Source organism: Amblyomma mixtum, chromosome 2 (genome assembly GCF_055824585.1).
Source record: "Amblyomma mixtum isolate Tamu chromosome 2, ASM5582458v1, whole genome shotgun sequence".
Classification (NCBI taxonomy): Eukaryota; Metazoa; Arthropoda; class Arachnida; order Ixodida; family Ixodidae; genus Amblyomma; species Amblyomma mixtum.
The window spans coordinates 283,797,638-283,821,713 of record NC_143013.1 but is presented as its reverse complement, the minus strand read 5'-3'; the positions used below and the strand labels follow the sequence as shown (position 1 = coordinate 283,821,713).

General features: G+C 48.9%; 2 protein-coding genes across 2 annotated transcripts; one reads left to right on the top strand and one right to left on the bottom strand.

Moving 5' to 3' along the window:
* Nucleotides 1-1,424: 1,424 nt before the first annotated feature.
* Nucleotides 1,425-17,427, bottom strand: LOC149364287 (uncharacterized). Its single transcript, XM_089568664.1, has 7 exons — nt 17,355-17,427; nt 6,881-7,141; nt 5,657-5,794; nt 5,055-5,162; nt 2,814-3,090; nt 1,695-1,838; nt 1,425-1,602 (listed from the first exon to the last, which is right to left on the bottom strand). The coding sequence occupies exons 1-7, from the start codon at nt 17,425-17,427 to the stop codon at nt 1,425-1,427; spliced, it is 1,179 nt and encodes a 392-aa protein (XP_089424790.1).
* Nucleotides 17,157-20,134, top strand: LOC149364286 (uncharacterized). Its single transcript, XM_089570069.1, has 3 exons — nt 17,157-17,646; nt 18,631-18,882; nt 19,580-20,134. Exons 1-3 carry the CDS (start codon nt 17,426-17,428, stop codon nt 19,767-19,769), a joined length of 663 nt encoding a protein of 220 aa, XP_089426195.1. The 5' UTR covers nt 17,157-17,425; the 3' UTR covers nt 19,770-20,134.
* The last annotated feature ends 3,942 nt before the right edge of the window (nt 20,135-24,076 follow it).

Here is a 24,076-nt window from a genome sequence, read left to right as displayed (position 1 = left end):
ATGCCCTCGACTCAGCGTGGCAAGCTCAGCGGAGACCAGCCACCAAGTGACAAGAGGTTTTTGGGCGTTCGGTGCCCAGCTTTCGCTGGTCGCAAGCCAGAGAATGGGTCGGAGCCAAAGGTTTACAAAACAAAACAAAGTTTATACAGCAATTGAGACGATACAGAGGGTTTCACAAACACTAGTACAAAGACAAAGTGATTAGCAACACAATGCAACTCGTGCAAAGTTAAACTCGAGAGAGAATACAATTCAAAGGAAATATTACACCTAAAGTGCACTAAAACAGGAGGGAGAGGTAAACAAGCAAAACACAATTTGTTCACCGGGCACTGCGGCAGTCCGATGACCAGAGTTCGATGTCGATGCTGTCCCGCAGACTGGCGAACATTGCCTCGTTGGTCCGACGCTGGCAGAGTGGTGTTTTCCCGGGAGTCGAACGGGCGCGCTTCGAAGAAGCTTAAACGGCGGTCCGGACTGACTTGACAGCGGTCAACGTACTTCTTTTATAGGCTCGCTTCCACGTCTGTTTGTTCTAGGCGCCAAAGTAGGCGCGCACATACACGCAGCATCTCCCGTGTAGTTTCCCTTCCTTTCTCTCGCCGGCCGCGCGTCCTCATTGGCTAAAGTCAGGAGACGTTTCGCGAAGGTTCTGGCTAGTTCTGCCGTGGCGCCGCCGCCGACGGGCGAGGGGGACGTGTCTTAGTGCACGCAAGGCTACGCCCTTTTCCCCCCGTTAGCTGTAGAAGCGGCTCGGATGTTCTAGAGAAATCTTCCGCATGGATGACTCATTCTCTCGGCGCACGCCGCGTCGGTGAGCGGTGGTGGAGGGGAGAGAGCGCACACGCACACAGGCTAGGCGCCCAGCGGGGGTTTCCTTCTCTCCCTTTCGGGTCGCGCCGGCGAGACGCGTCCGCGCGGCGCTGTTTTTGCTTCTTTGTTTCCAAAATTGCGCCGAATTTTGTGACACAGGGTCATTGCCTCACGCCATTGGCTGGAAGGGGGCCCTTTGATAGGGAAAAGCCGCTGCGTTCTTGATTTGTATCCGCCTTTAGTACGTTTTCAGGCGCTACATTACACGCTCTCAAGCACGCTGTAGTGAAAGGTAAGATTATTTTTAAGCACTGAAGCCATCTCTGTAACATAGTTGTCCATGGAGGGGTCGATAAGTTCGAAAGTTTTACGCTTTGTCCACTCGTCCGGTAAACTGTAGATAATTATTAGCTCCCGGCTGCAGGCGGTAGAATTTCTATGGAGGCGAAATTCTGGAGGCCCGTATACTGTGCGATGTCAGTGCACGTTAAAGAACCCCAGGTGGTCGAAATTTCCGGAGCCCTTCACTACCGCGTCTCTCATAGCCTGAGTTGCTTTGGAACGTTAAACCCCAGTAAACCAGATTATTATTAGCCTGGACCACGCATGCATTAGCGTACCCTGGTGGCCTCCCCGACAGAGACGTGCAGGAGGCGCAGGTAGTGGACAGCCAAGAACATGCGGTAGGGTCCGCGCATGCCTAGCCAGATGAGGATCAGCGCCTGGACGAGCCGCGAAGTAGAGCGCACCGAGGACAGGAAGGGCAGCATGCACACCACCGACACCGCCCTGCGTCCACCGAACCGAACGAGGGCCACTCTCTCCTGCTTAACATGCATCCAGACAACCTGAAGAGCTCGATCAGCGACCGCGTCTCTCACCGGGCAGCGACGGCCACCACGTAGGTGATGAAGGAGGCGCCAAGTTCGGTCGCGCGGACGTTGGGTGTGATCTCCACTCCGATGTACAGAGCGCACAGCATGAGCGATATGACCTCGCTGATGTCGTGCAGGACTTCCCAGTACCTGCGTTAATTGAGCAGGACGACGCGTTGCGGTCAGTTGGGTCAAAAAACGACCTTCACAAAAATGTAAAATATATGCGCAGATTCTTTGCTACAGCTTGTTTTATTAAGCGGCAAATTCAGTTTCACAACTTCATGCCGCTTTTCGATTTGGTATCGCTGCTCTGGCTAATTCGTATCCATAGAACACTTCGAGTAGCGTCCACGATACCTTACATGTTCCCCCAACAGCACACCCAGCTCCAAGTGCATGTGACAGCCGGAGATTAAAGTTCGAACACATGCTTTTAGTGGCTCACGGTGCGATGCGCGCTTCAACTATCGGACAGAAAAAATTTAACGGGATGCTAGTGCGCGGGAAAAAAAATGATTTAGAAGCAGTCACGCGAGCCAATCGACTGAATTGTCTGAACGAGTGTGGAAACCAGCATGCTCTATCAGCTGGAAACATTACTCGGCGGATGGGTCGCGGGGCACCGCTGGAATAATATTTTTTTTTTGCCGACAACACGCATCCCCCAAATTGTTGTGGCCGATAGTACGTGTACTGTGCCAAACGGGCTTCTGTGCAGGTTCCAAACTCGGCTCTTCTTCACAGCCCCTATACATCGGATGTACGAAGAAATGTTTCTTTTTCTTTGGCACACTTGCCATAAAGGCATGATGTGGGTTCCCTGCATACTCATTAAATGAAAACATGTAAGCTATTTTCATGCAGGAACCGGAGAAGCCTCCTGCTGTTCTTGTTGTCGGTCAGTCACTCGGACAAATCGTCCTCCCTTGTCGCCGTTAGTCCCACTTCCTGTAAAATTCGTGTCCTTGAAGCCCTTGTCCCTGCACGAGTCCACAGCGGGTGGCGAACATCCACCTGTGCAGGCGGTGTGGAACACCTCGGGCAAGTGGCGGGCCCTGCGTCTTCATGTTTCACCTACTCTGCTTACACAAGCAAGCAAGCGCACGTCTTATGACGCGGTACCTCTTAAGCTCATCCTCGAGGCCCGTCGAGGTGATGAGCGTGTCCGTGCTGATCATGACGCAGAAGAAGATGACTCCCAGAATTCCGCAGCCGCCGTAAAGCTTGAGCAGCGCGAACAGGGCGTAAGCAGAGGCCACGATGAAGGTGACCGTGCTCTGCGCGTGGTAGCGCACATGGCGCATGGTAAACTTGGCCAGCAGTGCCCAGAGCACACCGCACGCGCCGCTCAGCACCATCGACACGCACATGTCGAGCAGCAGGGGCAGCACGCTGATGCCTGCACCACAGAAGGCGATTTCCGAGGGACAACGTTGAGTTGCACTGGAGAAGAACACTTTTTCTTTCATGTCGCGACATTAACTTGGTTCAAATGAAAGTGAAGGCGAGAAATAGAAGAATGTAAAAGGTGGCCTACGTCTATTCTTTGGTAATAGAAACTTGCAAAAGCATGCTGAGAGCTTGTTGGATTAAACCTAAAGTTATCATAACTAAATCACCCCCGACTCTACGGGTACGCTTATACTACTGAACTCGCTTTGAAGTCGAAGAATGAAACCTAGTGAAACTAAACTGGAAGTAGAACGAGTTGCACTTAATTTGATTGCGAGCGTCATGCATTTGCTTATTGTATGCGGACACAAGGGCATGCATTTATAACCACTTAACCTCTTCTTGGCCGCCGCTGAACCAGCGTTTTGGAAAAGGTGCGCATAAGTGAACTCTACCCTGCAGTGAGCTGATGCATGTAGCATCTCGTTTTGGATGCTTATCGGTACGCGCGTTCTGCACACAAGGACAGGCTTAGGACTTGTGTACCGGCTGCTATTAGTCCATATATGAAGTCCTGTACAACCTTGTTATGGAGATCAAGCTGCACAGTTGAGCCGTCTTGATATATTGCAGGCTGCTATATTTTTCGCAGGTAGCGCTTCGTGATTGGTAGGCATCCGTGTTCTAGGCTGTAGAATATGCCAGCATCAAAAGATGCTACCTGCCAGTCATGGAATGTTGTTACGTAAAAAGCAGCATCGTAAATTCGGAAGTTACATCATGTCACAGCACGGAAAAAAAAAAAAAAGTGGTAGGATTTTCACGTAGAGTGTATTGCAGTTTACCATGACGCGTGATCGGCTGCGTCGATTGCCTAGGGCTATCGCGCATTGGCCAGCAAAGTTGATCTGTGTACGCCGTCGCGGGTTCGAAACCCAGTCGCGGCAATATTTATTTTGAAGCGAATGCCTCACTACGGGAGCGCGGGCTTCAACGAAACCAAATGAAAGGCGCATAATTGGCCCCCTGGGACAGTGAACACCCTAGTCGCGCTTTAAGCTACGAAACCGATGGAACGGGAGCTTGGAATGCAAAGGAAAGGCGCATAACTGCCCTCTTGGAACATTAGACACCTCAGTCGTGCTTTAAGCTACGTGGCGGTAGTGACATATGTGCGCTGCATGCCTTGGCATTGACAACGTGTGACAGAAACGCGGCACTGAAGCCACAGGCCGCGGCGGCCGCGTTTCGATGTAGGCGAAACGCCAGAGGCGCCCGTGTGCTGTGCGATGTCAGTGCACGTTAAAGCCCAGGTGGACGCAATTATTCCGGAGACCCCCACTACGGCACCTCTTTCTTCCTTTCACTCCTACCTTCCTCCCTTCCCTCCTACCCTTCCCTTCCCGCGCTAGCGCCGACAAAGTTGTGGCAGACACGCGGCACTGCAGCAATAGGCCGAAGCGTTCAGTGGGTGAGCAAACTCTCGCGATCAGCCATTAACTGCCAGCTGCCAGGGTGGCAGGGTGGCTGCGCTGCCTATCCAGTGTCCGGAACGCACTCAACGTTACAGACGCCAAACCGCTTATAGTTGCCCGATACGCCATAGCTTTCGCTCTGTAACCAGGTTGAGCAGTAGTTGAACTCCATCATCTTTATTTATGCGGGTTGGCCAAGGTCAATCTCAAAAGCTCACGCAAGCGGCAAGATTACTGGTTGGGTTTGACCGCGTTAAGTAGTGCTTTCGCACTGAAAGCGCACAGCAAGTGTATAGGAAATGTGCTTGCAAAAACAATATTTCTTTTACCTAGATGTGAATGTGAGGACCATGCGCTAGACTTAGACGAGCTTTCACTGCATTGAAGCCTATAGTGAGGTTTGTCTTTGTTCAGCTTATGCGCCGCAGTTGGATGCTCGTATTTCATATACTGTTCCAACGGTGCCTGTATATCATACGTGTATGCGTAGGCTCACGTTTGTGTTCCTGTGCCTGGCGGACGGTGATGCTCAGCATGTCCCACGTCAGCACGCCGCTCACCAGGGTCTCCACGTTGAGGATGGTGGCGATCATCGGGTGCTTGCCTGTGCGCGCAGAAGCGGGGAGTCGGGACGGTTTGTGGACTTTTTTTGTGGTGAACAGCACTTGAACGCGATGAAGCGACTGAACGCCAGAGTTCATTTATCCATTTATTTAATTAGCTCCTTCTTTATTCGATTCCATTGGTAAATGGTAGAAATGAAATAATGTCACCTTATGCTCATGATACATGTGTGGCGAAATATATTTGAATGGGATGGCAGAAGGTTAGGTGGGCGGATGAGATTAAGTTTTCGGAGATTCGGCAGCTGGCAAAGTACAGGGTTAATTAGAGAGACATGGGAGAGGCCTAATTTGCCCTGCAGTGGGCGTGGTCAGGCTGATGATGATGATGAATCCGATTTGTACCCTAACTTGCGCTACTGGAAAAACACCTAGCTTCCGGTTTTTAGTCCTCGAATTCCGGCAAAAGTAAAGCCGGAAGACGAAGGGCCCCTCATATATGGCACGGGCACCGTCAGTTCGTGGATGCGCGCACCTTTGTTGAGAAGGCTGTCGGCGACGGACACACGCTCCGTGCACGTCTGCAGGGCACCCAGGATGAAGCACCAGAGACGGCCGAACTTGTTCCGCATGATGGCCATGTTGTACTCCATCATTATATACGTGTTGATCACTGCGCCAAGAAAGGAGAGAGCGCGCCCCCTGAAACACCCAGAGCGGCGGTTACGGGTTTAAAACTCAGGCGACGGCCTCGGTGTCCATATCATTGAGCGTTCGGGAGACCGCGATATGAAGCAACCGCAGAAGTGACTATGCTACGGTGATACTGAGCCTAAAATCGATGTAACGGGACAAACTGCACCGCTTACATGTATATACATAAAACCAGCCAGAATAATCTTGTAAACCAGCGCAACGACTCGAAGCCAAACAAGGAAGGGACAAAACACAGCGCTGACATGTTGTTTGGCTTCGAGCCGTTGCGCTGGTTTAGGTTTACAAGAAGCATGTATCACGGGCTTTCACCATGGTTCTGTATATCGGGGCTTTCCATCTAAGAAGACCCCTTTCGGCAGCCGCGTTGGCTCGGTGGTCACTCGGCTGCTGACTCGAAAGACGCCGGTTCGATCCTGGCTGCGGTGGTCGAATTTCGATGGAGGCGAAATTCTAGAGGCTCGTGTACTGCGCGATGTCAGTGCACGTTAAAGTACCCCAGGTGGTCGAAATTCCCGGAACCCTTCACTACGGCGCCCCTCATAGCCTGAGTTGCTTTAGGACATTAAACCCCCATGAACCTAAACCTAAAACCCCTTTCGAGCCAATGGCGTACGCCGATTCTCATGAAGTTGTTAGCGTGAGCAGCGCGATAATTCAAGGAGGGGACTATATCCCCTTTCATCTGCCACTTCCTCCATCGTCACCTGCTAGCAGGTTCATGAGAATCGGCCAACGCCATTGGCTGGAAGGGAATCAGTCCTCTGACGAGAAAAAGCCGCTTTGTTCTTTAGTATAGTATGAGACGGCTTGATTTGCTGAAACCGGCCGATCTGGTTGGTTTGGTTTATTGGGGTTTAACGTCCCAAAGCGACTCAGGCTATGAGAGACGCCGTAGTGGAAGGCTCCGGAAATTTCGACCACCTGGAGTTCTTTAACGTGATGTGACATCGCACAGTAAACCGGCCGATCTGGCTGACAGGGAATTCGTACTCGCATCCTACATTCCGCGTGATCCAGCGTGCCCCGCCCCTATGGCGCATACCCGTGGTGCCGACGGCGAAGAGCAGTATCTCGACCAGGCAGCGTCGCAGCACGTAGAAGTTGACGCCGTGCGTCGCGTGGAAGGCCAGCGCCGGCAGGAACACCACCAGCAGCTGGGCCTCGCTGAAGCTGTTGGTCGCGTCGGCCGCGAAGCGCCGGAAGTGCTCGGTGAACGTGTAGCCGTACGAGAACAGCGTGCTCAGCACGAACAGCACCAGCGTGTGCGGGATGTGGAAGCTCTTCTCCAGCAGCTTCAGCACGCCTGTCACGAGGGCGTTGGGTTACGTCACTGCACCGCTATCTTACGTCACTCGCATGCGCATCGACCAATCCTCGGCGCTTAGTAACGTTCTTTAGACCATTCAGTGGTGTATATACATCCCCTAGGCTACTGAGTGACCGGCACAGTAACTGACGTATCTATAGGCACCTGTTGTGATTGCCAAAGTACAGGGGGCAAAACGCATGCCTAGAACGACCGAACTATGTGTTCAGCAGCTTTAAAAGTGACTAGTCGAAATCAAGAGGAAGAAATGGACTTGGGCAGGGCATGTAATGCGAAGGCAAGCGTAGCAGGGGGCGGCAGAAAGTTAGGTGGCCGGATGAGATTAACAAGTTTGCTGGGATACGGTGGCCGCAACTGGCAAAGGACAGGGTTAATTCGAGAGATATGAGAGAGGCCTTTGCCCCGCAGTGGGCGTAGTCAGGCTGACGATGATGAAAGCCGCTGGCCAGGAAAGCGAAAACGATGATGAAATTATATATGAGTTTAACTGCACATGCTCACATCCAGATCATTTTTAAGCTAATGTTATCGCTAGATATCACGTGTTTAGCCCGAAACCCGCCTACAACGTGTTATAGACAAGCATTTTGCCTGTTCTACAGGCCAATCACGACACCCAACTTGAACATCAGGTCATTAGTGGTTGGCCACCGTGAACACCGACGCTTTGGGACGCTGAGCGTGACCACCTAAAGCTCACTGCGTTGCGATGCATTGAAGAATTGTCGATATGCATATCTACACTGCGATTAACGCACTCGGCTGTTGCCCTGCACGATCGGCATTCAGTAAGCGAATCACAGACACTGTCCTTCCCTGAATAACGTCAGCGCCATGTGCTTTTCTTGGTTTCAAACACCACTGACTTATTTCTGATGTGTACATACCTGGAATGCAGAGAATAGAATGGGCTAATAATAAAAGGAACAAAAAAATACCGAGGCCCGGCCCGGGCTGTATTTCCTTATTCCTATCGGCTCATGCCACAATGACTAGGGATTTTTCTGTCTCTCTGAAGCTTCACTTTCACCATGCCATTTGCAGCAAGCGCGACATTAGACGGGCGCAAAAGAGGCTACGATACGTTTCTTACCTGAGAAAGCGATTATCAAGAACATGCACATGCACTGAAAAGCCAGTTGATCTCGTCTGGAAAAGAGAAGAGGTGAATCACTAGACTGCACACATGCACCGAGTCGCCGTGAAAATGCCCTTAATGCAACGTTGCCTCTACCTGATGGGTGAGACAGAATACTAGAACTACTGCTGCGGGCTTCCATTAAGCTGCTTTAGACGGCAGAAGGGTTGCTTACAGCTGTGTGTGCTCTTTCGTCACATCCCCCTGGAAAGAACACATTCAGATTTAGTTTGGTTTCGTTTACGGGGTTTAGCATTTCAAAGAGACTCAGGCTACGAGGGACGCCCTAGTGGTATACGCTCCGGATAGTTTAGACCACCTGGGGTTGTTCTTTAAACTGCACTGGCATCTCACAGCACACGGACCTATAAATTTCCGCCTACATCGAAATGCGACCGCCGTGGCGCGGATCGAACCCGCTTCTTTTGGGTCAGAGCGGAGCACCATAACCACTGAGCCACCGCGGCTACTTAGAACGCATTCTGTCTGGCTACAACCTCAGTCACGCCGAGGCGGAGCTCAATGCTGTGCAGTGGTTCAGTGGCTCTAGTGCGAAGCCCAGGGTCTCGGAAGCACCGGCGTACTACAGGTTTCGGCGCACGTCGAATCCCAAGCGCATTATTTCGTGGCCCCTTAAACCAATCAATCAATCAATCAATCAATCAATCAATCAATCAATCAATCAATCAATCAATCAATCAATCAATCAATCAATCAATCAATCAATCAATCAATCAATCGATCGATCTATCAATCAATCAATCACACTACATTAAGAAAGCAGCTGGTCTTTCACCTCAGCTATTTGCACAGCTATTTTAAGCTCTCAACTGGCATTGTTAGCGGCGTGGTCAAACCTTAAGCACCTCGTTTCACCTATCGATGTTCTAAATGCATTAATATTACAGAAGGACCGGAGGTTCTTGGGGGAGGGGTCACTCGCTTTAAATCCGCAAGGGATGGGCAGATTGTCAAATATATCTGCCAATACATGACCAACAAACTGAGACTTACGACGGCAGAAGACGAATCCATGTCCGCCGCGACAGGAAGCTGTTTAGCAAAAGATGGTGGCCAGAAAGAGCAGCGCGAGGAGACGTTCCTTTGCTGCAGCACGTTGATGCGCGTTCCTCGCGGGAACGGATGATGATGCTAACCGCAAACGCTGAAGAAGATGAGCCTGCCTTATTCTTTTCTCATCATTGGCCACAGCTCTTTTTTCACCAAAATGATGTTTGTTATTTTACTTTAAATATTCTTCTGTTGTTTTTCATCGACACATTTTTAAAAATTCACGCTTGGCTCCGAACGTTTGTCGTAATCGCCTATGGAAATTTCCTTGTTTATGTCACTGCACCTTGGCCAGTCCCCCATGTGGGTATGTGCCATGTTTTAAGAGGAAGAAGAAGAAAGGCAAGATAGTGATATGCAAATTTATTTTCTCCCTACATTCTAAAGGCAAAAGAAAAGCACACGGTAGAGCAACACAGGGGTAGTCTAGGAGGGCAGGGAGTGAAAAAAAAAAGATATGAGTTTGGATTGAAGATAGAGAGAGGGTGGTACAGGTGAATAGCAAGCTTTGCCTCCCGATTCTTGGCCGATCCCCCAGTGTGGGTATGTGCCATCTTTTCAAAGGCTAACAACAACAACTTCTCCCTACATGACCCCTCCTGCTCCTCCCTATATGCACTTTAGTCGAGGGCATATGACGACAACATAAAAAAGGTGTTCCGACACACGGGGACGTACTTTTTCCTCAAACTAAATGATGTTCAAGGCAGCCTATACGAAAAGCGAGTAGTTGGAGGATAATGCGCGTTCACCCAGTGTCTGCAAATTTATGAAATTTGAAATCTCGACACTACTGATCAGGGTAGCACGAAGCGAATGTGCGCCGAGGCACCCTGTGACAGATGTGATGCTTAAGATCAACAGCCGCACCTTCAGTGAATTCTTGCCAGATGTTCGTCCTAATAAAGAGGCAATTTCGGCTGGTTGGAAGTACTGAATCCACTTTTTCTAGCACTTTTGGAGTTACGCGTGTGTTTTGTCATGCGCGTTGACCTCAAAGAGCCTGGAACAGTTAATTCAAAAGAATTCAGCCAACAGCATGAAAGGAAGTTTACAGTAATCAGTTACAATTAACTCAAGAACGAAGCGGCAAATGCCCTTCAACAGAAGCCCCTCCAGCCAATGGTGTCAACCGATTATCATGAGGTCAGGGTTTTATCCCCTTTCACCTTTCACCCCCTGCAATGTAAAGCTAGCAAGTCTAAGGGGATTAACCACGATGTCATGAGAATCGGTCGACGTCATTGTCTAGACCTTTGAGGGGCATATCTGGACGTTGCTCTTGTAGTACACATGACAAACTGCAGATCACAGGGAGAGGAGGACTTTTTTGTGCTGTGGACTTGCTTGACTGGTCTTTAGACCAGGTTTAGGAAAAAAATTCGGAAGAAACGTCCCTGGGTTATGCGTCCTCGGAAAAAAAGTCTCGAAGTGAAAAAATTACCCCAACACTGAATTGTTCGCGAATACGCTTGACAGAAAATTGTCCTCTTTGGACTCTTTCTTGAGTGTGAGAAGAGATGTAAGCATGAATTTTTTCTGCTGTAGATTCCGCCACGGTCACGCTGTGCAAGTAATGCCAAGAAAACCCCACCACAAAGCTATGCCGCCGGTGTGCTCACTGAAGCGCCGAACGATTCCATACCAACAATCCTGGACAGAAGCATTTTTGAGCGGAAGACCATTTACGAAATCAATTGTTACATATAATGTATGGTTTCATTACAGCAATGATTATCTCAGCAGATCACCCGAAGGAAGTCTTGTATTTTTTTTTTTCGATTAACGTTGTTGCTATCGTAAAAAGCATTCACAATTGGTTTTCTATTGCAGTCGTAACTTCTCAATGCGATCGATGGAAACACTATAAAAACAAGATTTTGCAACATATCACAACAATGGACCATTACCTTCAATATCTACATGACATTGTCTTACAAATTTGCACTTTTCAAAACATTTATTCGGCCGCCTCGGTGGCTCAGTGGTTACGGCGCTCGGCTGCTGACCCTAAAGACGCGGGTTCGACTCCACCATCGGCGGTTGAATTTCGCTGGAGGAAATTCTGGAGGCCCGCATGCTGTGCGATCTAATTTCCGTAGCCCTCCACTACGGCGTCCCTCATAGCCTGAGTCGATTTGGGACGTTAAACCTCCATAAAAACACATAAAGTATTTATTCGAGAATGTTGGACATGAGAGACGCACTTGCCCTCGACCGCACCCCTTTACGCCGTCGTCATTGTTTCTATGAACGCCCCACCTCTGTCCGTTGTTTTGCCACTTCCATGCCCATGAGTGGAATCGCTGTAGCATACAATATTGCTTGATTGATGGCGCAGTGCCCTCTATAAAGAGTGGCCGAGTGATTATTGTGAATGTTTATGGCTCAAGAGCGCCTGGGGCCAAAGAGCGCACGGCACAAGGTATTTTACGTCTTCTCAAGGTGCAGTCAAAGACTCATTCTGAAGCATTTCACCCTAAACAAGACGAGCACCGGGCAGGACAAAGCTTGTACCATTGTATCACCGGTGGGTACCCGCCGGCGCTGGGGATCGAACCCCACACCTTCCGCATTCGAGGCGGATGCTCAAACCACCAGGCAGGCCACCGCTGCGGTAAGAGTGGCCGAGTGGATGCTCCACATTGCAGGGAGGTAAGTGGGAGGCGTTTGCCGGAAAGGTACCATGTTTATAGCTCTTGTTGCCCGTCTGTATGTTCCTGAAACATATTGTGTATCAAAATAGTCTAGTATTTCTCGAGCTGTCTCTGGCATTCGTCTCTTGAAGAACTGTGCACAATTAAGGCACCTCTGCAGACATACTTTTAGCACAGCACCAGCGGGTGCCAGAGACAATATATTTTTGTCTCGAGCACATATAACCGCCAACGCAAGCTTTATGCCTTCTGTACCGCATAGTTTAAATCAATACCGGGAGAAGCTTCCAATTTAGGGCGCACTGCATACCGTTAATGCAAATAAAATAAGATATGCCGCACACGAGGCCAGAGGAAAGCTTGTACTCATTAGAAACCCAGTGGGTACCAGTCGGCGCTGGGGATCGAAAACCACACTCCACGATTTTTAGGCGGATGCTCAAATCACTCGGGGGTACGGGACGTTTGATGGAACCAGCCTGGAACATTTTTTCGTACTTCGCAGATGGGGGCGTTTTTTCCGGAACCCCTGTAGACCCCATGGCCCGTTTTACATGAGAACAGTTTTCCCTGCCATCTTTCTAAAATAAAAATTTTTTAAATATTAATTCACGCTCAAATGAAGTCAAGAAATTACGCCCGTACTACTGTAGCAAGCTTTTGCTCATACACACAAGATTCAGCCTCCATTAGCCTAGCCTCTCTTTCTTGCGGTTTCCTCTGCCCTGACGATCTGCACACCGCGATCTAGACTGGGAACTCGTGCTGCCACGTGCTGAAATAAGTTGGCAATGAGCGCTGTGATACTTCATGCGAGGCAGATGGAGAAGGGGCGGCCGTGGCAGCTTCCAGAGAACGCGGAGTGGGTTTCTGTTTAATGCTGCCATGAACCGCTACAAACCAGAGAAAAAGACAAAGCGAGAATAAAAAAAAGGAACTGGAGTTTTAGCATTGCTAAGAGCCAAATATTGTGCGAATGCACAGATTTTTGCAGGTAGCTGAAAGCGTGATTGAGATGTCCACTGACCGAGGGAGCCAGTAACGCGCGTCCTCAACTTTTTCATCGTCAACGCCAATTTACCCAATGTACTACGCTGGCGGCATATGCTCCAATGCCGCGTTTCTGCAGCAATGTTCAACGCGTATCGCTCTAGTGCTGCGATTCTGCCACAAAGTTGTCCACGCCAACGCACGCAGCGCACATCTCTCTGCCACTACCGCCACACAGCTCAAAGCGCGAATATTAATTCGATAGTAGTATTAGTTGAAGAATACGATGTGCAATGCACGTCGCGAGAGTGTGTTGCAGTTTAACACAAGGCGTTGTTAGAGATGGGGCTACAATCCCACCGCTGGAACCAGTGTTAAAGATGGGGCTTCTATCCCACCGCTGGAACCAGAGTTGAAGACGGAGGGGTCCTGGAGATGACTAACTCGTTTAGCCCCGCAGGTACCGGCTCCGAATGACGATGTCGGACTGCGTTATCGAGGAAACTGTACAGAAGGGTTTATTCTACATATTTACAGAAGAGAGTCGAATCGAATGCTCCGATCACACAACAACATCCCGTTAAATACGGTTCGCGTTCCCCAGATCCCTGACTGGGGAACTTAGTTCGAATAACGTTGTCCAATCGGATGGGCCATTGATGACGCTGGCGGTACCACCCACGGCACGGGGCGGTGCTGAAGCTCTCTCGCTCTCTCACAGCTCGGGGGATGAGAAGAGGAACACCGACAAACACTGAGGTGTCGCCTTGTCCACTGGGGCTAGTCTTCTGTGCGTTGCCGCCGCGGGAAAGGAGAATCCCGCAGTCTCCCCGCAGGTGAATGACCTCCTCGATCTCCCCCGCCGGATGGCCGAAGCACGAGACCTCTTCGAGTACACAGCGTCTTTCAATTAGCAGCCTCGCTCGGCGTGACCTTGAGTAGCATCATCCCGTCCGGTGACCCGAAGGCCGACTCGGCCAACTGCTGCTTCCGCCGTGCTTCCTGTGCATCTCTGCTTTCACCGTTGCTGCTGCTGTCACAAGATCTCGCCGCATCTTTGCCTAACGACGACACTCGTCTGACAGTAATTTCTCCCAGGTCCGTGGGACACAGCGTCCTTCGATCGGTTCGGAGGTTCGGTGATTTGGAGTGCAACAACCCCGTCCGTCGTCGTCAATGCTTCTGCCGCCGGCGCCAGGCCTCGTCATATCCCTTGCTTTGCGATGAGTCACACCCGGCTCCCAGGACCACGTTGTCCACTCTTAACAGCGTATTCAGTTGCGGCGATAGCCAGTAGTATGGTACGGCAAAACAGCGCTGACGGACGGGACGGAAGAAGATGAGACAAACACATGCGCTGAACTAACAACCAAAATAACAACCAAAATTTTGGTTGTTAGTTCAGCGCATGTGTTTGTCTCATCTTCGTACGTCCCGTACGTCAGCGCTGTTTTGCCGTACCATTCAACATGAACCAACCAGCCCGACTCAGCCCTCTCCTTGAATAGCCAGTAGTGTCTGTTTTTTGCTTCTTGAGAAAAACTGTGTTGTGCCATGCGATCTTTCATGTTGATATCACTATTTAGTCTCTGGAAGAGCCCTACGATGGACCTCCACTTCGAAACACCACGGTCATCGAAATCTTTGTTCCGTGAGCAGTGCTCATTGATGCGGGGAATATATGCTGCCCTGGAAGAGCCGCCTAACTGGCTCCCCTATCTAGATACATGTGTCCAATTAAAACTCCTTCTTGGGCGAGATGCATGTGTGTGCCTCCCGAACTTTTTTATATTTCGGAAGGAGGGGACGTGCGGGGGTATGGTGGGCTCTTTTGTGGCATATAGGCACACTAAGAGTTTTTTTTCCGGCACTGTTGCCATGCAATACAGGAAAAAACTGCGCCGATAGCCTAGCGCTCTCGCGCAGTGGCCAGCAAAGCTGATCTGTTTGCGTCACCGCGGGTACGAATCCCAGATTTAATTTTTATGTATTTATTTAACTTTGAACAAACCCACAAGAACTTGTTCTTTTATTTTATTTATTTATTCACGTACCTACAGCGCCCGTTGAGGGCATTTTTGTAGGGGGGATACAATTGCAAAGCATACATTGTCATGTGGATGACACTGCGTACAAAACAAACAAACAATAAAAATACAACGCATTCCAATACTAAGCAAACTTATAACAAAAGAACCATGAAAGCAAGAAAGACGCAAGAAAAGTTAATTCAACAAAAGTCGCGACAGAGCATTTTCAAAAGAAGAATGCGGGGCTAAGACAATATCTTCCGGCAATTTATTCCAGTCATGCACTGTTCTGGGAAAAAATGAGTTTTTAAAGACATTTATACGGCACTGGTATTCTTGAACCTTTAAAGAATGATCTAATCGGGAGGATATGTAGCTGGGAGCTTTCATGTATGAATCTTTAGGCAAACCTGTTGAGCCTATAAAAATATTGTGAAATAGCTTAAGTCTAAGGTATTTGCGTCTGTCTTGCAGTAAAGGCCAGCCCAGGTTTACCCATCGCCATGGTGCTTTTTCACTAATACAAGCTGGGAGAGGAAACAGGAATATGTGTCCTTCTTTTCCGTCCTCGTCATATTGTGCTACGTTTTTCATCTCCCAAACATGCACCAACGCGCCCAGTCATCTGCTCAGGAATGCGTGGTTAAAGACGAAAACACTTTCTTTTTATGCCCACAGGGTTGTCTAGGTACTCAGCCAGATATTCCAGGAAACAGTTAATCCCTTCGGCAAAAGTAAACTGAATGCTCAGGAAGCACGCAGTGAACCCATATGGGAAGGTCACATAGACTATTTCTGCTGGATGACTCTTTTCAGCAGGTTGCCCCTCCCTGTTTCCTTTCATTGTCCAGTGGATTCCTGGGGGCCCTTCTTTCAAGCGAGGGGGGGGGGGGGGGGGGGAGGAGGGTGGACAGAGCTCCTTATCAGCTGAATCTTTTTCGGTCAGCTTCTAAGAAAAAAAAAACTCAATTTCGCCAGCCACCAAAGTTTGGGTGGGAGGAATCGGAACAAAGCAAGAAATGAGGTCACGGCTGACGTGATTCATTCACCTGTCACGTGACCCCTCCACCACACTATTTAAGTGGACGTGCCCACTCTGTAAGCTTATTCTGCTTCTAGAGGCTGACGATCGCAGACGACTAGATTTTCTGCGTGTCAGTCGCCTCCTACGTGCCGCGGCGATCATCTAGGCCTACGAAGCTAGCACTGGACTTTGCATCAAAGGTAAGCTTTTTTTTTTATCTCTACGTCGCCATAGAAAAATCGGGAAAGCAGGATATTATTTTTATTTTTCGACTTCACGTGAAATCACCGTCAGATTTCTTGAGGCCAACTGTTTCTGCTCTGTGGAGACAATTTGACGCTAGTTACACGGGCGTTAACTTTTGCTGATTAAATGCAAGGACGGACGTCACTGAAATTAGCCTCACAGGCCCAAAAGAAATGAAGGGAGGGGTGCGCCATTTTCTATACTCCTTTTGGTGTGTGCACTCTCAGTCGACTTTCGTCGCAGAAAGACGCAAGTCCTATAGCGCTTCCAAGTCAACGTACAGAGAGCCCAAAACGCTGTCCGTTAGACAACTTTTTATCAATATGTGAGACTGGCAATCTACGGCTTTTTTTCCTCAAACTGTCTGAAAAAAGAGGCTAGGCCTTAATGCAGAGTTCCTGTGGGTGGAGACGCCATTTTGGATCACGAGGATTGCGTCGGCCGCTTAAAATTTAATCTCAAATCAGACGTCGGATCAGGCACGAATATGTTGATTTCCGCAAAAAGATTTTGTAGCCTATATAGCTCGCCTTCCAGCCAATGACGTCGACCGATTCTCGTGACGTTGCTGCTAAGCCGCTAGCGTGACATCGCTGGCGACTGGCAGTTGCTTCCATGAAATGGGATTAACAGTGACGTCATGCCTGTAAGGGGACGACTTTGGCGGGACGGATCCTTTGGGAGGTATTTGTCGCTGCCTAGCTTGTTAGAGGACATTGCTGGCCACCGCTCCGCCGTATCGATAGTTGGGGTAAATGTCAAAAAGAAGCCATCGCCATTCGGGGAGCACTGCACGCGTCTCGAATGTGTGCCTTCAGGAGTCGCGTAAGCAGCCACAAACGTTAACTGGAAACTTACCCACTCGACAAGAGACTCCTTAGCCTATTTGCCTAACCTTGTTGAAAAACTGAGCTGGGTGAACGCCCTCTTTTCCAGCAGACGCGTTATCTCTCTTCCGGATGACCTTTGTGAACCCAACCGGCCACGCTTGTTCTTGAACCTTCGATTCTTATCCGCACCGTACCCCTCTCACCGTTTCCTTCGGACTCGACTGCACTCTTCACCCGTGCCTGTTTTGTCGCAGGATCGTCAGCCGAGTTCACCATGAAGATCGCCTTCGCTCTTGTGCTCTTCCTGGAGACGACGTGCACGGTGAGGGCCCAGATGAACCCGTTAGGTTCGGGCCTACAGCGGTTGCTGGTCGGCGTCATGGGAGCCCGCGGAGGAGGGCGCTACGGTAACCCTAATGCTGCCTACGCCCAGCATAGTGGCGCCGCCGCGGTTCCCCAAGCCAACATTCGTCAGCCGGCCAATGCAGCAGCTGCGTAAGTAAACGGACAGCACTGTAACCTCTTCACTGTTAATAGCAATTATTGTTGACACGAGGAGATTGTGCTACAAACAGTGCACAGAAAAATGTTTGTGTTAGATTTGCTCGCTTGCGTACATTTGTTTGGAAAAACTGCCGTATCTGACAGAGGTCTGCTTCTACATAGATTAAATGACATGCTAATCTTAAAACATATTCTCAGAGGCTTTAGGTTGCAGCGGATAGTTATTTAGAATTGTTGGTGTGGAAAAGGCTAAAATGGGGCATATTTGAGGCTCAGTAGCCTGCGATCTAATGAATCAAACACAATTATATTTGGCAGATGTGTGTATTGCGAATATTTTGTTCAGTATGCGAAATTTCATTTAGCTGCATTTAGTAAGTCGTTAACTTTTTTGTTTTCGTCACGAAAATGAGACCCGTGTAGGTCTGGGCACTTTGTACTGCTATGATCGGCCATCTTCGGAGGCACGCGGAGCGAGGAAATTAGTCATTTCCTTCGTTCGGCCGGTTATTCTGGAGTAAATTAATACTTAAATTAGACACCACAGTCACCATTTTTGTTACTTTTTTAACGCACATGACGAATTTTTTATTGCTGCTTGTGTTCTGTTATTCTGGATTTTTTTCCCGTGTGAGGTGCCCAGCTGTCGTTGGCGCATGTATTTCATTTTTTCTTCATTATTCAATTCATTGTTCAATTTCATTATTCGAGCATATTTTTATACGCTTGAATATGTAGCGTGCTACTAATGATCAAGAAGACAGACCTTGTTTTTTTCCTTCGTATGGTAACTCAGCTTGTTTGAAAAGGCAAGCTGAGTTCACCTGAGAAGGTACCCCTGTACATCCGCGTTGACTTCGGAAGGCACATAAATGAATATTCCAAATTGTTTGAGATTAAGAAGCACGTGTTTATATATAACGAAGCAAGCTAGGACAGCTATTATACCGTGCCGTCCTTGTTGATTTCTCGCAGCAATCGTCGCGTGCAGTCCCGGCCCATGTTCGGCACTGGCTTGCTCTCTTTCGGGGCCGGGCGACGTGGCACGATGGCTGGACGCCGCGGTCGACGCCAGGCGTCCGCCTACCCCGAGGACCTGTTGACGCGCGGCTTCAGCATCGTGCGGCGCCTGGACGGCGACCGGTGCATCCTGCGCGCCTGCTGCGAGGCGGCCGCAAAGCCCGGACACTACGGCGACGACGGACAGCTGGCAGTGCAGTTCATCCTGTGAGTATATGCTTGGCCTACCTTATTGGCTCTTTGCAGACTGGTGCCGGGTGTTGTTATACGACGGATCAGCCAGAGGAATAGCTTGAGCCTTGATGCGGGTGCACAAGGATTGGACGTGGCTTGATGGGCGCCATGATGGCCCCATTCTGTTGTCGCAACAGGTGTTGTGTAATGTTTCTGACTAATACTTGTACTATCAACAGAATTTTATGCATTTGCTACAGTAAAGTACTGCAGAAAAAAAGAATTTGGCGTTACGAAAAAACTACAAAATATTTCAAGGATAAGGCATAGTTTCCGTAGTGCCATAGTTTCCATAGATATAAGTAAATTAGAAAAATGCGTGGGTCTCCGCCGTGCCTCTAGTTTTACACATGGCGGCCGCTATGACGTGGTGCAACCTACCACGATATAGCGGAAGTCACATTTGGATGCCTAATTGTGACTAAGTGGCAGAGTTAGAGATTGAGGGATATCTATGGTACTGGCGCTACTATCGTTTCTGTGTAACGGAATTCCATTTGTAAATCAGTTCATATTATCAAGAGACGTTCTTGTGTCCGAATTACAACAAGAAATGTCAGACGTTCATTCGTTGGCCGCGTTTTACTTTAATCTGCACTCATGTTACCAGAAGGGTGGTTTGCACTTTCTGCCTAGTAAATGTGTAAGTGACACGTCCTTTGTCCCGCAGGTCCCTGAGGCACGACGGGAAAGCACCGTGGCAGCCGTACCTGATGTCCGCTCGCATGGGCCGGGCACATAAGAACCTGCAGGTGTGCCGACGCATCTTCAACGGCTGCTACCTGAACCGACAACAGCTGGGTAGCACCACACGAGAACGGCTGCTCAAGGCCATCAGCTGCTTGAGTCGCCGCTGCTAGCACCCTGAAGAATGCCAAAGAGAACCCGATTTTATGTACTGACCAGTGACTTTAATTGCGCACGTCTTCGGAAGCGATGCGTATACGAGTGCAGTCCACAACATAGAAAGACTGCTATTCGTGACGCAGCTAATGATGTCCCGATGGATCACACCTGTGTGAACAATATACGTGCGCAGATATTGCTAGTGCTCCTGTTAACGTGGAATTAGCGTTGGCACGTTTGATGTGGCTCCACAAAGGAGAGTGCGCTTTTTTAAAGAGATAAGAATGTTTCATTGCTAGCCGATGCTTTTGAGCTTATTTTTGCATTGTAGCATTATGTGCCAATTGTTGAATTGCTGTCAGATGAAAGATGGCTTGTTGGCATGACCTGTTGTAAGTAGTGTACAGTATGTGTATTTTTCTCGCATTAGCGAGCCAATAAAGTAGGTGTCTTTGCAACTACTCGGCTTGTGCAATATCTTGTTCGTACTTATCAGGAGTATCTGTCCTCGCTTCGGCCGCTTATTTGTTTTGTTCAGCAGTGTCCGCTCCGGCGGACGCAGTTGTTGCTGCGACGCGCGTATTTTCTTTCCTTTTTCTCTTTCCTCTGATCTTTTAACTCTCCTCTATCTGCACGTGGCAGCGGTGGTGGCTTGGTTAGAGCCAGTAGGCAGGTCTGTGCAATTTCCTTTTCATCCTTCTCTCAGTCACAACAACTTATTCGTACTCAAACTTTGCTTATGTCCTTCCTGCGGATCATCAGAGACCTATACTGTCCCTGGGATTTACCAACGTAGGTGACAAAGGTAAGCCTGTAGCTAGCGCGAAAGTGTGAGTAACACTTGGTGGCTGATAGAAACGTGAAGAAAGGTATGTAATTATGCAAAACAGCCGTTCACTACGGCAACTCTTCCTTCCTTTCTTCTCTCAGTCCCTCCTTTATCTCTTGCCTTATGGCGCGGTTCAGGTGTCCACCAAGATATGTGAGACAGATTTTCGTTCCCAAAATACCAACCAGCGTTTGGTAAAAACAGTCCCTTTCCGTCTCCGAAGGCTTCTTTCACATTAAAAGAGCCTTCGTCTTACACCAGCCAGGATGCTGGATTCTCTTCAACGCTTACCGACCGGCCGAGACATCGTGACTGTAGGCAAACTGAGAAGCTGTGTCGTGGAAACTGGTACTTCCTACTTCTCTTTTTTTTCGGCTAGCCTCTACTTTCTGAAGCAATCAGTTGTTCCACTTGAAGCTGCCAACATGTTCGTTTTCTTTTTATAGCATTAGAAGGTGACGTCACTGCTGTTTCAGTGGCGTCAATGGGTGAATTTTATAGCTGACGACTCTTTATTTTCCCTTATGAATAAATGCGAAAGGTGGGGGGGCAAACCACAAGTAGGGCAGAGGCAGTGCCCTACTTTTTGAAGCTAGGCCAAGGTGCTTAGAACGCGCAGAAGATGACACATGGGCAGTGTGTGGTAGATCTGTGGAAACAATTGAACACCTCATAATCAAATGTGATGGTATCCATCCGGATGTCGATGCAGGCACAGTCACTCTTCCCGAGGCCCTAGGGTTTAAAGATAGCAATGGTCATATAAATAAATCTACAGTGGAAGTTAGCAAAAAGCGATTGGAGGATTGGTGGCTGAAAAGCAGAGATGATGGCGAGTCTTAATGAGAATGAGAATGTGTCTTAATGAGACACATTCTGCATCTCCACAAATAATAATAAATTATAATAAATAACCATGCGCTTATAGACCTTTTTATTTATTTATGTCGAACAAAAATATGTCCTGTGTTCGTTGTGTGCTGGCGTGCTGTGTCAAAACGTTTTATCCTGAACTAGACTCTACAAGACATTTTCTGAGTTGTTGCCGCCGCTCCTCTCACCGTGAGAAAATGATGTAAATTTGAGAATTCCGCTCCAGCAGCTCGGACTCATCACTGCTTTTAGAGAAAGCGCATTTCAGAGCACCCAGATTCTAATCTTCAATGTCACACGAGACTTTGTTTTAAATCTGAGGTGGCCCCTTTGCCTTCTCAGTTTACCGCCCTTTTTGTTTAAAATTATGATTATTAATCCCAAATTCCATTTCGCCGTCTGCGGTGAAATAGCTAATTTATACCACATGCATGGTATATGGGCCCGCCAGAAGAATGCAGGTTTTCCATGAATCAGTAAACCAACAGCTGAGGACTGGGAGGCGGCTCTGTCCAGCTCACATTCGGAAGACCAGTTCTCGCTGGTGAACCGTGCAAAAGCGGCGACCGAAGCCAATGGGCTCTGCCCAACGATGGCCCACCCAACTAACCGCTATTTCCTCTGTGCATTAAACGTTCTCTCTCTCTCTCTCTCATTAATCCTCATTCATTTCTCTTCTTTTTCCTATTGCTCTCATTTAAGCACGCTCAACTTCCTCGACTACTTTTTTTCTTTAAAAATTCAGTTTTCACTGTGGTGTTATCATTAGCGTTGCATTTTCTGCACTATTCGGCCACTGCCCGATTCTTGGCCAATTTTCAGTAATGGATGCGAGCAATTATTCTTCTCAGCCTACTAACGACAAGAAAATATCCGTAATGCTTGAAAGAGAGAGCGCAGAAGAAGTAGAAGACCGTCCTGCTTGGCTGCCGGCAAGCCTACCTCTCTCGTGGAAATTCCCTGCAAGGCAGCCCCATGTCCTTGTCCACTCTCCAGGATCGCTGCTGCTGCGAGCGACGGTCACCCTCGCCCTCCAGTGCCAGAAGTAAGCGTGGTTTTTGAAGATATTTGTCCAAGCTTACGTGACAGCGCTCAAACACAGGGCGCTCTGAAAGGTGTCCCTTGTGCTTGTACGCGTTCATGTTTGCAGTGTAGACACTAGCGGAGAGAACATTAAAACGAATGTCGAGTTCTAAAAGAACTGTTTCTTGCCAGAGTAAACTGTGCGTGCCTCATGCGCTGTCCTTAGTTATACTGGTAGCTTGGTTTGGGCTAGTTGGTAACAGTTCTTTGAGAACATAGCGCAAAAAGGACACGGACGACACAGAGGTGGCCGGGACAGGCACTGGCCGGGACAGGCACTGGCCCGTCCAGTTTTGTGCCCTCTGTGTCCTTTTTGCGCTATGAAAGCACGAGCTGATGGGCGAGTTGGTTGTACATGATATGATGTTTTTGAAGAATTTAGTTTTTGAAGAATTTAGTTATACTAGTTGTACTTTTCCCACCATGGTATCTTCTTCGTGAGCTCTTCGAACACCCGTTCAAAACATTTGATGAGGGTCCCAGCCGTATATATGGCGCGCACAAGCTTCGCGAACTTTTCTAGTTCTCTGAAATTTCAAAGCCGCCTAGTTTTCTTTCCTACAGTTATTTTTCTCTTAGAAGAAGATGTGGGGGTGAAAAAACACCTGATGTCATGTTCTCGCACTAACATACTAGAAGCCTTCGCATGGTACCTTCTCAATTTGCGCTCTCCTCTTTACCGCCAGGGTATGTTTCCCCAAGAACGACTTCATCGTGCACGTCCTGCGCGACGATAAGGCGCTCACGTAAGTCGACCTTCGGAATGTTCCCGGTTCGAGGCGCAGTTTAGTCTCCCGCCTGTGCTGCTTGTGCTAGATGGCCTGTTTCCAGGCCATTATACCCTGTCACGCAGCTTGATGGCACTGATGTGGAAGCTGCCACTTGTTGCAGCTAATCATAAGGTTAATAATTCTTAAGGCTATTCGCAGGTTAGCCGCCGCGGTGGCTCAGTGGTTATGGCGCTCGGCTGCTGACCCGAAAGACGCGGGTTCGATCCCGGCCGCGGCGGTTGCATTTCGATGAAAGCGACATTCTAGAGGCCCATGTACTGTGCGATGTTAGCGCACGTTAAAGAGACCCAGGTGGTCGAAATTTCCGAAGCCCTTCACTACGGCGCCTCTCATAGCCTGAGTTGCTTTGGGACGTTAAACCTTAAACCGTTAAACCGTTATTCCTATAGTTATGCAAAGCGTTAATTTTGTAAGAAAAAAAGAAAGAAACGACTGATCCAGTGCGGGTGATATGAATCTGCAGTGGATGGCTTTTTAATTCGGCGTTTGCCTACTCCTCTGCAGTCTCGTGGTAACGCGCATATGAGGGACAACAGAATCGCGATAAACAATGGCAGGAAGTGTTAGCGACTGAAAATGATTCGGGTATCGGCTGTGCAGGATACCTCGTACCACAACACGCATGTCTTGCACCGTTGCCTTAATCGCATGACCCGCCACAAATTTTAAAACACGATAGGGGGTCGTTATTTTTTTACATTTACAGATGGCAGAATGGCGACGTCCACATCTATTGAACCAGAAG